General features: G+C 43.2%; 1 protein-coding gene across 7 annotated transcripts in view; it reads left to right on the top strand.

The window, feature by feature from the left end:
* The first annotated feature begins 3,326 nt into the window (after positions 1–3,326).
* The window catches only part of LOC115107711 (tumor protein D53 homolog), a 31,818-nt gene continuing 22,627 nt past the window's right edge, over positions 3,327–12,517 (top strand). For 2 of the 7 annotated variants that reach the window (XM_029631269.2, XM_029631268.2), the window contains exon 1: positions 3,327–3,521. In XM_029631269.2, coding sequence (XP_029487129.1) covers positions 3,503–3,521 — 19 coding nt within the window. In that variant the 5' untranslated portion in view covers positions 3,327–3,502. The remainder of the gene's footprint in view (positions 3,522–12,517) is intronic. The other 5 variants (XM_029631271.2, XM_029631270.2, XM_029631273.2 and 2 more) reach the window with 3 other exon arrangements.

Genomic DNA, 12,517 nt, shown 5'->3' with positions numbered 1-12,517 from the left:
TAGTGAACTTCTCTTTTAAAATGCAAGGTCATTCCAAAACACCTCATGGGTCAAAAGAGCAACTGCTGCATACAAGAAGTGTTGCTGGATGCTTTTTTAAAACCTTTATTTAACTAGGCAAGTCAGTTAAGAACAAATTCTTATTTTCAATGACAGCCTAGGAACAGTCGGTTACTAGTCCAACACTCTAACCACTAGGCTACCTTGCCGCCCCATAAAAGGATGAATGATAAAAGAGTTCAGGTTGAACATGACTTGATTTATTAACCCTCACAGCTATCATCCAATCATTGCATCTGAAAGACTGATGTCTTGAGAGTCTAACTATCTTCTAACAAGTGTTTTGCTTCTTATAAAATGAATACGTTTAGCATACTTTTCAAAAGTAAATCAAATGTATCTGTTTGCCTGGCCATAATTGTAAGCAAATACTGTATATCATGGAGTAAGAGATTGATTGAATCTGTTAAATCAAATGATATAGTATTATTTATTATTATACTGTAACCCAATCATCTGGAGTTAAAGTTACTCAATTTATCTTGTGACAAATGTACTACAAGAGATGTAGTTACCCTACTCTGACAGATGAGGGTGTACTGTACATTGATCAGGGTAGATTCTCAAAGACTAGAATCACAATTTATGAATCAACAGACATGAATGTCACGCTTTCACTCTACCGGAAACAATGTCAATAATATTTAAGTGTACTAAACTAATAGCATTTATATATACAGTGGGGAGTATTTAGTCAGCCACCAATTGTGCAAGTTCTCCCACTTAAAAAGATGAGAGAGGCCTGTAATTTTCATCATAGGTACACTTCAACTATGACAGACAAAATGAGAAAAAAAAATCCAGAAAATCACATTGTAGGATTTTTAATGAATTTATTTTCAAATATTGGTTGAAAATAAGTATTTGGTCACCTACAAACAAGCAAGATTTCTGGCTCTCACAGACCTGTAACTTCTTCAAGAGGCTCCTCTGTCCTCCACTCGTTACCTATATTAATGGCACCTGTTTGAACTTGTTATCAGTATAAAAGACACCTGTCCACAACCTCAAACAGTCACACTCCAAACTCCACTATGGCCAAGACCAAAGAGCTGTCAAAGGACACCAGAAACAAAATTGTAGACCTGCACCAGGCTGGGAAGACTGAATCCGCAATAGGTAAGCAGTTTGGTTTGAAGAAATCAACTATGGGAGCAATTATTAGGAAATGGAAGACATACAAGACCACTGAAAATCTCCCTCGATCTGGGGCTCCACGCAAGCTCTCACCCCGTGGGGTCAAAATTATCACAAGAACGGTGAGCAAAAATCCCAGAACCACACGGGGGGACCTAGTGAATGACCTGCAGAGAGCTGGGACCAAAGTAACAAAGCCTACCATCAGTAACACACTACGCCGCCAGGGACTCAAATCCTGCAGTGCCAGACATGTCCCCCTGCTTAAGCCAGTACATGTCCAGGCCCGTCTGAAGTTTGCTAGAGAGCATTTGGATGATCCAGAAGAAGATTGGGAGAATGTCATATGGTCAGATGAAACCAAAATATAACTTTTTGGTAAAAACTCAACTTGTCGTGTTTGGAGGACAAAGAATGCTGAGTTGCATCCAAAGAACATCATACCTACTGTGAAGCATGGGGGTGGAAACATCATGCTTTGGGGCTGTTCTTCTGCAAAGGGACCAGGTTGACTGATCCGTGTAAAGGAAATAATGAATGGGGTCATGTATCGTGAGATTTTGAGTGAAAACCTCCTTCCATCAGCAAGGGCATTGAAGCTGAAACGTGGCTGGGTCTTTCAGCATGACAATGATCCCAAACACACCGCCCGGGCAACGGAGTGGCTTCGTAAGAAGCATTTCAAGGTCCTGGAGTGGCCTAGCCAGTCTCCAGATCTCAACTCCATAGAAAATCTTTGGAGGGAGTTGAAAGTCTGTGTTGCCCAGCAACAGCCCCAAAACATCACTGCTCTAGAGGAGATCTGCATGGAGGAATGGGACAAAATACCAGCAACAGTGTGTGAAAACATTGTGAAGACTTACAGAAAACGTTTGACCTCTGTCATTGCCAACAAAGGGTATATAACAAAGTATTGAGACAAACTTGTTATTGACCAAATAATTATTTTCCACCATAATTTGCAAATAAATTAATTTAAAATCCTACAATGTGATTTTCAGGATTTTTTGTTCTCATTTTGTCTGTCATAGATGAAGTGTACCTATGATGAAAATTACAGGCCTCTCTCATCTTTTTAAGTGGGAGAACTTGCACAATTGGTGGCTGACTAAATACTTTTTTGCCCCACTGTATATATATATACACAGAGTACCAGTCAAAAGTTTGGACACACCTACTCATTCAAGGGTTTTTCTTTATTTTTTAAACTATTTTCTACATTGTAGAATAATAGTGAAGCCATCAAGACTATGAAATCAAGACTAAATCAAGACTATGAAATAACACATATGGAATCATTTAGTAACCAAATATTCTTCAAAGTAGCTACCCTTTGCCTTGATGACAGCTTTGCACACTCTTGGCATTCTCTCAACCAGCTTCATCTGGAATGCTTTTCCAATAGTCTTAAAGGGGTTCCCACATATGCTGAACACTTGTTGGCTGCTTTTCCTTCACTCTGCTGTCCAACTCATCCTTAACTATCTCAATTGGGTTGAGGTCAGGTGTTTGTGGAGTGTCACCAGCAGAGCACCCCTACACCATCACACCTAAAAAAATATACATTTTTATTTTATTTATTTGTTTAACACTTTTTTGGTTACTACATGATTCCATATGTGTTATTTCATAACATTTTCTCAATTTTCTGACTGTATTAGATCATGGATTGATAAGCATGACACGCATCATTCGTTAGACAGGATAGAGTATTTGGAAAATATCACAACTTTGTTTCAGATTCCTTTGTGAATAAAGGGCAGTCAGTCTAGTTGGATGCAATCCTTGGGTCGTCCCAACTCTAACGTCACCCAATTGAAGTTTAACACATTTTTACATTTTAGCAGACATTGTTATCAAAAGCAATTTACAGGAGCAATTATGGTTACGTGCGTTGAAGGACACATCGACAGAAATTTCTTCTATTCGGCATGGCGATTTGAAACCGGTGACTTTTCTTTTACTAGCTCAATGTTGCTAACCGCCAGGCTACCAGCTGCTCTACACTGGTCAAAGGGTTAGGGTTAACTAAAGATGTGGGTTAAGGTTAGGGTTTAGGGTAAGGACGTCCCAATGAGTCCAGATAGCGCTAACCTTTTTTTTATGAGTCATTGGGTACACAACCATTGGTGCGTGTTGGACGCTCCGCCCATGGAGGCGGTAGCGTAATAACAGAGTGAAGGAAATCGTGTAAAGACTGGCATCTGACAGCGCATCAGTAAACTACTATAGCTACGTCCAAAGTGTTGTTTGCTAGAACTATTTATATTTACTTGAAGTAGCCAACTGCTTCATATTGTTTCGAATGGAGACCAGACAACAGGGTGAGTGAGAATTCCAACTCTCAAAAATTATAGAATAATATGTTCCACATAGTGGATTTTTGTTGTTGCATTTATTCAACTGGGTAACTAGTATTTAGGCAATTGTTTGTTACTTACAATTATCAGAGATGAACGAAAACTATTGTTAGTGTATTCATATTTGATATAGACTTAGTTAACCTTTGCATATATTAGTCACCGTAATAAGCAGTTGACCTTGTATATGGGAGGATGGTCTTGATAGATGCGTCATAACTTTTAACAAATTCTTCCTCAAAAGGCAAACATTTTATCAACAGAGTAGCCAGTTATCACATGACGCATCTAGGCTGGCTAATGGTGCACGTGGTTAATTTGTCAATTTCTGTCCGGTGTGCAACATCATGTTCCAACATGGTAACAAAAGATCAAGTTCATGTGGATGTAATATTGCTCTGTCCCTCTGTTAGGTTAAAATTCATTTTGCAAACCATATGACTGGCTCAAGGGCAAGGCCACTATTTTCCCTCCCCACATGACCATCTGACCAAATAATTGAAACCTTGTGATTGGTATTTGGTTTGGAGAGGGTTTCTTTGTAGTTGGCCCGATCTTCCAAATAGCAAGATGGCTGTCATATCTTGTTCACACTAGATTAGGTTACCAGTTGAATACTGGATATTATAATCAACTTTCTGGTTCAAACAAGGTCTAGGCATTGGTTTTTATCAACCTATGGTTATCAAGTTACAGTCAGCGGTTCGTGGAACATGTATAAAGAAAGAAAAGTGCCCCCCCCAATGTTTTTATTAAAATCACTAGCAACAACAGAATATTATTTTTTTGACTACATACCTACAGTACAGTAGAAAAGAGGAGAATATCTTATTTCTAATGATGTCCATGTTAATTATCAACTCCAAATATTGAGCAAATTACACTAATTGGACCTAATTACACTCACTGGAGTATCTGACACAAGCTTAGAAAAAGCACCCATGAATAGATTACCAGGCTTGTCAAGTGCCAATGGCTGCTAGTAAGCTTTCTTGACTGACTTGGACTCTCATTTTGCCAACCCACGGCTAACCTTTGTTTAATCAGCTGAACAGCTGTTCTTAGAGAAAATAAGCTATATTAGAGTTTACACTTCCTCATCCAATTATAATGTGAGGAGGTCAAAATAATGAAAAACTATTTACCACATATTAATTTTAAAATGTTGTAAGCCAGTATGAGGGTTTGCACTCAGGCTAAAAAGAAAGGTGGCCTGTGCGTAAGATAAAAAAATATATATAAAGTTAGTTCTAAAAGGACTAGCACTCAAACCATGAATAGGAATAACCCAAGGAGGCCGAGATGTAAAAATAATATACTTAATTTAATGAATGCTCAAAAAAATACAAAGGGTGACAGTGCAAGGTGCAAAAAAAAGTTAATAAAGAGCATACCTTTCGGCCTTATACATTCATCACTGCTGTACAAAGCATTGATTACTTGATGACAAGACGTTACATTTTTTGGGGGGGTTAATGTTTGATGGGGGTCCGTGGGTCGCCAGTTTGCCTAGGAGCGGGTTCCTGAGCCAAAAATGTTGAAGACCCCTGCTTTAATGGACACTGTAACCTACATTGTACACCAATGTATGTGTGTGTGTGTGTGTAACCTACTCTTTTGTCTTGCACCCCATTCATTGGCCTATGAACATCAAATGCATCATCATCAGATCTGTACTCGAGTGTACTGAGCGACTTTAATGTACTGAGTGATGGTGCAGGGGTATGGGGTAAGACCTTGTAGTCTGATGAGTGGGTTATGCCCAGCAGGTTTGAGATGCAACCTGAAGGTGACATGCCTTTGTTCAGTCCCTCCTTCCCGGTTATTGGGAGTATTACTGTAGTTACAGTAATTTGAGTGTGTCATCATGGGCCCACTGTTGAACAGTAAACCTGTGCAACATCAATTGCATATGTTGTATAGGCTACTGTGAATTGTAATAGCATGTGGTGATAAATCATTGGATTTAGATCCACTGATCTGTCTTGATGATTCTGCACAATTAAACCAGTTCCTATGCTTCCTGGCTGATGTTTTGGTCACTTTTGAATGCTGGCGGTGCTTTCACTCTAGTGGTAGCATGAGACTGAGTCTACAACCCACACAAGTGGCTCAGGTAGTGCAGCTCATCCAGGATGGCACATCAATGTGAGCTGTGGCAAGAAGGTTTGCTGTGTCTGTCAGCGTAGTGTCCAGAGCATGGAGGCGCTACCAGGAGACAGGCCAGTACATCAGGAGACGTGGAGGAGGCCGTAGGAGGGCAACAACCCAGCAGCAGGACCGCTACTTCCGCCTTTGTGCAAGGAGGAGCAGGAGGAGCACTGCCAGAGCCCTGCAAAATGACCTCCAGCAGGCCACAAATGTGCATGTGTCTGCTCAAACGGTCAGAAACAGACTCCATGAGGGTGGTATGGGGGCCCGACGTCCACAGGTGGGGGTTGTGCTTACAGCCAACAACGTGCAGGAAGTTTGGCATTTGCCAGAGAACACCAAGATTGGCAAATTTGCCACTGGCGCACTGTGCTCTTCACAGATGAAAGCAGGTTCACACTGAGCACGTGACAGAGTCTGGAGACGCCGTGGAGAATGTTCTGCTGCCTGCAACATCCTCCAGCATGACCGGTTTGGCGGTGGGTCAGTCATGGTGTGGGGTGGCATTTCTTTGGGGGGGCCGCACAGCCCTCCATGTGCTCGCCAGAGGTAGCCTGACTGCCATTAGGTACCGAGAGGAGATCCTCAGACCCCTTGTGAGACCATATGCTGGTGCTGTTGGCCCTGGGTTCCTCCTAATGCAAGACAATGCTAAACCTCATGTGGCTGGAGTGTGTCAGCAGTTCCTGCAAGAGGAAGGCATTGATGCTATGGACTGGCCCGCCCGTTCCCCAGACCTGAATCCAATTGAGCACATCTGGGACATCATGTCTCGCTCCATCCACCAATGCCACGTTGCACCACAGACTGTCCAGGAGTCTGTGGTGACCAGGAGACCATCCGCCACTTCATCAGGAGCATGCCCAGGCGTTGTAGGGAGGTCATACAGGCACGTGGAGGCCACACACACTACTGAGCCTCATTTTGACTTGTTTTAAGGACATTACATCAAAGTTGGATCAGCCTGTAGTGTGGTTTTCCACTTAAATTTTGAGTTTGACTCCAAATCCAGACCTCCATGGGTTGATACATTTGATTTCCATTGATAATTTTTGTGTGATTTTGTTGTCAGCACATTCAACTATGTAAAAAAAATATATATATATTTAATAAGAATATTTCATTCATTCAGATTTAGGATGTGTTATTTTAGTGTTCCCTTTATTTTTTTGAGCAGTGTATTTAAACTCCGTTTTTCACCATTTCTGAACTTTAATCCTAGTAAAAATTCCCAGTCTTTGGTCAGTTAGGATCACCACTTTATTTTAAGAATGTGAAATGTCAGAATAATAGTAGAGAGAACTCTTTTATTTTAGCGTTTATTTCTTTCATCACATTCCCAGTGGGTCATAAGTTTACATACACTCAATTAGTATTTGGCAGCATTGCCTTTAAATTGTTTAACTTGGGTCAAATGTTTCAGGTAGCCTTCCACAGGCTTCCCACAATAAGTTGGGTGAATTTTGGCCCATTCATCCTGACAGAGCTGGTGGAACTGGAGTCAGGTTTGTTGGCCTCCTTACTCACACACGCTTTAACAGGTCTGCCCACACATTTTCTATGGGATTGAGGTCATGTTGCTTCAATATATCCACATAATTTTCCTGCCTCACGATGCCATCTATTTTGTGAAGTGCACCAGTCCCTCCTGCAGCAAAGCACCCCCACAAGATGATGCTGCCACCCCCATGCGTCACGGTTGGGATGGTGTTCTTCAGCTTGCAAGCCTCCCCCTTTTTCCTCCAAACATAACGATTGTCATTATGGCCAAACAGTTCTGTTTTTGTTTCATCAGACCAGAGAACATTTCTCCAAAAAGTAGGATTTTTGTCCCCATATGCAGTTGCAAACCGTAGTCTGGCTTTTTTTATGGCGGTTTTGGAGCAGTGGCTTCTTCCTTGCTGAGTGGCCTTTCAGTTTATTTTGATATAGGACTCCTTTTACTGTGGATATAGATACTTTTGTAGCTGTTTCCTCCAGAATCTTCACAAGGTCCTTTGCTGTTGTCCTGTGAATGATTTGCACTTTTCGTACCAAAGTGCGTTTTTCTCTAGGAGACAGAACGCGTCTCCTTCCTGAGTGGTATGATGGCTGTGTGGTCCCATGGTGTTTATACTCACGCACTATTGTTTGTACAGATGAACGTGGTACCTTCAGGCGTTTGGAAATTGCTGCCTAGGATGAACCAGACTCTTGGCTGATTTCTTTTGATTTTCCCATGATGTCAAGCGAAGAGGCACTGAGTTTGAAGGTAGGCCACAGGTACACATCCAATTGACTCATATGATGACAATTACCCTACCAGAAGCTTCTAAAGCCATGACATAATTTTCTGGAATTTTTCAAGCTGTTTAAAGGCAGTCAACTTAGTGTATGTAAACGTCTGACCCACTGGAATTGTGATACAGTGAAATAATCTGTCTGTAAACTATTTTGGGGGAAATTACTTGTCATGCACTAAGTAGATGTCCTAACAGACTTGCCAAAACTTGTTCAACAAGAAATTTGTGGAGTGGTTGAAAAACTAGTTTTATAGTCTATGTAAACATCCAACTTCAACTGTAGATAGCAAGATTTCACTTTTGGAATACTAAAGTTCTCTAGCATGTTATGTTTGAGCTGATTGAAATTTCTAAATGTTCTCTCAGTACGTATACAGCCCTAAAGTATCTGTACATGAATTGCCTAACCAGGGTCAACTTCATCAGGCCAACAATGAAACACCTATGTAATCTATGCATGTGTCACAAATGTTCAGATGTTTGTTATACAGTATTTTTTCTCTGGTTATGAACATGTTATATCCAAAGGCTGTATGTTTAGAACATGTGACCTCCTTGGACAAAGTAGTCTAGGCCTATACACTGAGAGTACAAAACATTAGGAACACTTGACCTTCCTAATATTGACTTGCATTCCCTTTTACCCTCAGAACAGCCTCAATTCGTTCGGGCATGTACTCTGCAAGGTGTGTGTGTGTGTTTGAGTTCCACAGGGACGCTGCTCATGATGACTCCAGTGCTTTCCAAAGTTGTCAAGTTGGCTTGAAGTCCTTTGTGTGGTGGACCATTCTTGATACACACGGGAAACTGTTGAGCGTGAAAAACCCAGCAGTATTGCAGTTCTTGACACACTCAGACTAGAGAACGACCGATATGTTTTTTTTTTTAGGGCCGAAACCAATATTTTAGGCCGATATACAATATCATTAGACAGCCATGTATGCATTAATGCATACATTTTTTTAAAACAAAACAATACATTTGACTTTGTTGATATGTAGTTAAATAGGAAAAATAAATAAAGTTAAATGGAAAAAATCGGAATATATTCAGACCCCTTGATTTTTTTTCCCCCACATTTTGTTACGATACAGCCTTACTCTAAAATTGCTTACATGAAAAATCAATCTACAAACAATACCCCATAAATGCAATGCGAAAACAGGTTTTATACATTTGCACAAATGTATAAAAAAAATACAAAAATGGATGAGACTTGAAATTGAGCTCAGGTGCATTCTGTTTTCATTGATCATCCTTGTGCTAAATTCAATTGAATGGACAGGATTTGGAAAGGCACACACCTGTCTAGATAAGGTTCCACATTTGACAGTGCATGTCAGAGGAAAAACAAAGCCATGAGGTTGAAGGAATTGTCTGTAAAGCTCCAAAGATTGTGTTGAGGCACAGATCTGGGGAAGGGTTCCAAAACATGTCTGCAGCATTGAAGGTCCCCAAGAACACATTGGTCTCCATCATTCTTAAATGGAAGAAGTTTGGGACCACCAAGACTCTTCCTAGAGCTGGCCGCCCGACCAAACTGAGCAGTCGGATAAGAAGGGCCTTGGTCAGGGAGGTGACCAAGAACCCGATGGTCACTCTGACAGAGCTCCAGAGTTCCTCTGTGGACAACCATCTCTGCAGCACTCCACCAATCAGGCCTTTATGGCAGAGTGGCCAGATGGAAACCACTCCTCAGTAAAAGGCACATGACATCCCGCTTGGAGTTCGCACAAAGTTTTTGCTTTTGTAATTATGGGGTATTGTGTGTAAATTGATAAAGGAAAAAATCGATTTAATGAATTTTAGAACAAGGCTGTAACGTAACAAAATGTGGAAATAGTCGAGGGGTCTGAATACTTTCCGAATGCACTGTAATTTGATTTGAATGGTAATTCTCTTGATAAACTGGGTTAAGCTGGCATGACCAGCCTTTCAAAGCACTTCATGGCTGCCAACATTTATTTTCTACAGGTTATTTAAAATATGATGGAGAAAAAAAACATGACTGTAAATAATTAATTATAAAAATAAAGAAATTAAGAAACTAACTTTCAAATGAAAGGAATGTAACGGCGTTCGTCTGTTGTGGAAAGAGAGTCGGACCGAAATGCAGCGTGGTGGTTACTCATGTTACTTTAATGACGGAAAACGGAACGATACATGAAATAACTGTGAAATACAAAACAAACGGAACGTGAAACTTATTACAGCCTATCTGGTGAATACACAAAGACCGGAACAATCACCCACAAGATACAAAGTGAAACTCAGGCTACCTAAATACGGTTCCCAATCCGAGACAACGAGAATCACCTGACTCTGATTGAGAACCGCTTCAGGCAGCCAAGCCTATACAACACCCCTACTCAGCCGCAATCCCAATGCTAATAAAACCCCAATACGAACCCAAACACATAACCCATGTCACACCCTGGCCTGACCAAAATATATAACGAAACCACAAAACATATTGACCAAGGCGTGACAAGGAAACTTCTTTGCAGGGAAAAAACATGTTTGAATAAATGTGGGTTTTGACATTGTCATAACCAGTCATAAAATAACGCAATATATGTTGCGATGTTATGTTGGACTCCCGGACGCACCTCAAAACCATAGGGAGGGTCCGGGTGGGCGTCTGTCCATGGTGGCGGCTCCGGCTCGGGACGTGGACCCCACTTCATTAAAGTCATAGTTCCTCCCCTTCGTGTCCTGGGATAATCCACCTTCGCCGCCGACCATGGCCTAATAGTCCTCACCCAGATCCCCACTGGACAGAGGGGCAGCTCGGGACAGAGGGGCAGCTCGGGACAGAGGGGCAGCTCAGTACTGAGAGGAAGCCCAGTACTGAGAGGAAGCCCAGTACTGAGATGAAGCTCAGGCAGGTAGTAGGCTCCGGTAGATCCTGGCTGGCTGGCGGATCTGGAAGATTCTGGTTGACTAGCAGATCTGGAAGAGACTGGTTGACTGGCAGATCTGGAAGAGACTGGTTGACTGGCAGATCTGGAAGAGACTGGTTGACTGGCAGATCTGGAAGAGACTGGTTGACTGGCAGATCTGGAAGAGACTGGTTGACTGGCAGATCTGGAAGAGACTGGTTGACTGGCAGATCTGGAAGAGACTGGTTGACTGGCAGATCTGGAAGAGACTGGTTGACTGGCAGATCTGGAAGAGACTGGTTGACTGGCGGATCTGGAAGAGACTGGTTGACTGGCGGATCTAGCTGCTCTATGCAGACTGACAGCTCTGACTGCTCCATGCAGGCTGACAGCACCCTGCAGACTGGCAGCTCTTTGCAGACTGGCAGCTCTGGCTACTTCATGCAGGCTGACAGCACCCTGCAGACTGACAGCTCTCTGCAGACTGGCAGCTCAGGCTGCTTCATGCAGACTGACAGCTCCTTGCAGACTGACATCTCTGGCTGCTTCATGCAGACTGACAGCACTTGGCAGACTGACAGCTCTCTGCAGACTGGCAGCTCAGGCTGCTCCGAACAGGCAGGAGGCTCCGGCAGCGCAGGAGAGGAGACAGGCTCTGGCTGCGCTGAACAGGCGGGAGACTCCGACAGCGTAGGAGGAAAGGAAGGCTCTGGCTGTGTTGAACAGGCGAGGTGCACTGGAGGCCTGGTGCGTGGTGCTGGAACTGGTGCTACAGGATCGAGGACACGCACAGGAAGCCTGGTGCGGGGAGCTGCCACCGGAGGACTGCAGTGTGGAGGTGGCACAGGATGGGCTAGACCGTGAAGGCGTATTTGAGATCTTGAGAGCAGTGTTGGCACAGGACATGCAAGGCTAGGGATGTGCACAGGAGGCCTGGTGCGTGAAGCTGGCACCAACTTCACCAGCCGACTAGCACGCACCTCAGGTTGAGTATAGAGCGCTAACTCGGGTGCTATCAAATCCCCGACACGATCCGTCGGACGAATATCATATCTATAGCAGCAAGCTAGCAACTCCCTCATTACTCTCCACTCCACTTTCCCCATTAACTCCTTCACCGTCTCTGCTTCGCTCACCTCTAACACTGGCTCTGGTCTCCTCCTTGGCTCCTCACGATAAACAAGGAGAGTTGGCTCAGGTCTATCTCCTGACTCAGCCACTCTCCCTCTGAGCCGCCCCCCCAATACATTTTTTGGGGTGACTTTCGGGTTTCGCTGTGCGCCGCCGTGTCTGTTTCTCTAACTCCATTCGCCTATAGCCCTCTTCGCACTGCCCTAGCGAATCCCAGGCGGGCTCCGGCACTCTCTCTGGGTCGGCCGCCCACCTGTCGATTTCTTCCCACGTCGTATAATCCATGCCATTGCTGTCCATAACGTCCTCCCTTCGCTGCTCCTGCTGTCGCTGCCTGTAACCACGCCGCTCGGTCCGTGAGTGGTGGGTGATTCTGTAACGGCGTTCGTCTGTTGTGGAAAGAGAGTCGGACCGAAATGCAGCGTGGTGGTTACTCATGATCTTTAATAAAGGAAAATTGAACGATACATGAAATAACTGAAATACAAAACGTGAAACTTATTACAGCCTATCT

This window comes from Oncorhynchus nerka, linkage group LG24 (genome assembly GCF_034236695.1).
Source record: "Oncorhynchus nerka isolate Pitt River linkage group LG24, Oner_Uvic_2.0, whole genome shotgun sequence".
In the NCBI taxonomy this organism is placed as follows: domain Eukaryota; kingdom Metazoa; phylum Chordata; class Actinopteri; order Salmoniformes; family Salmonidae; genus Oncorhynchus; species Oncorhynchus nerka.
Note: the sequence above shows the minus strand (reverse complement) of the source record. Positions and strands in the feature narration are given on the sequence as shown.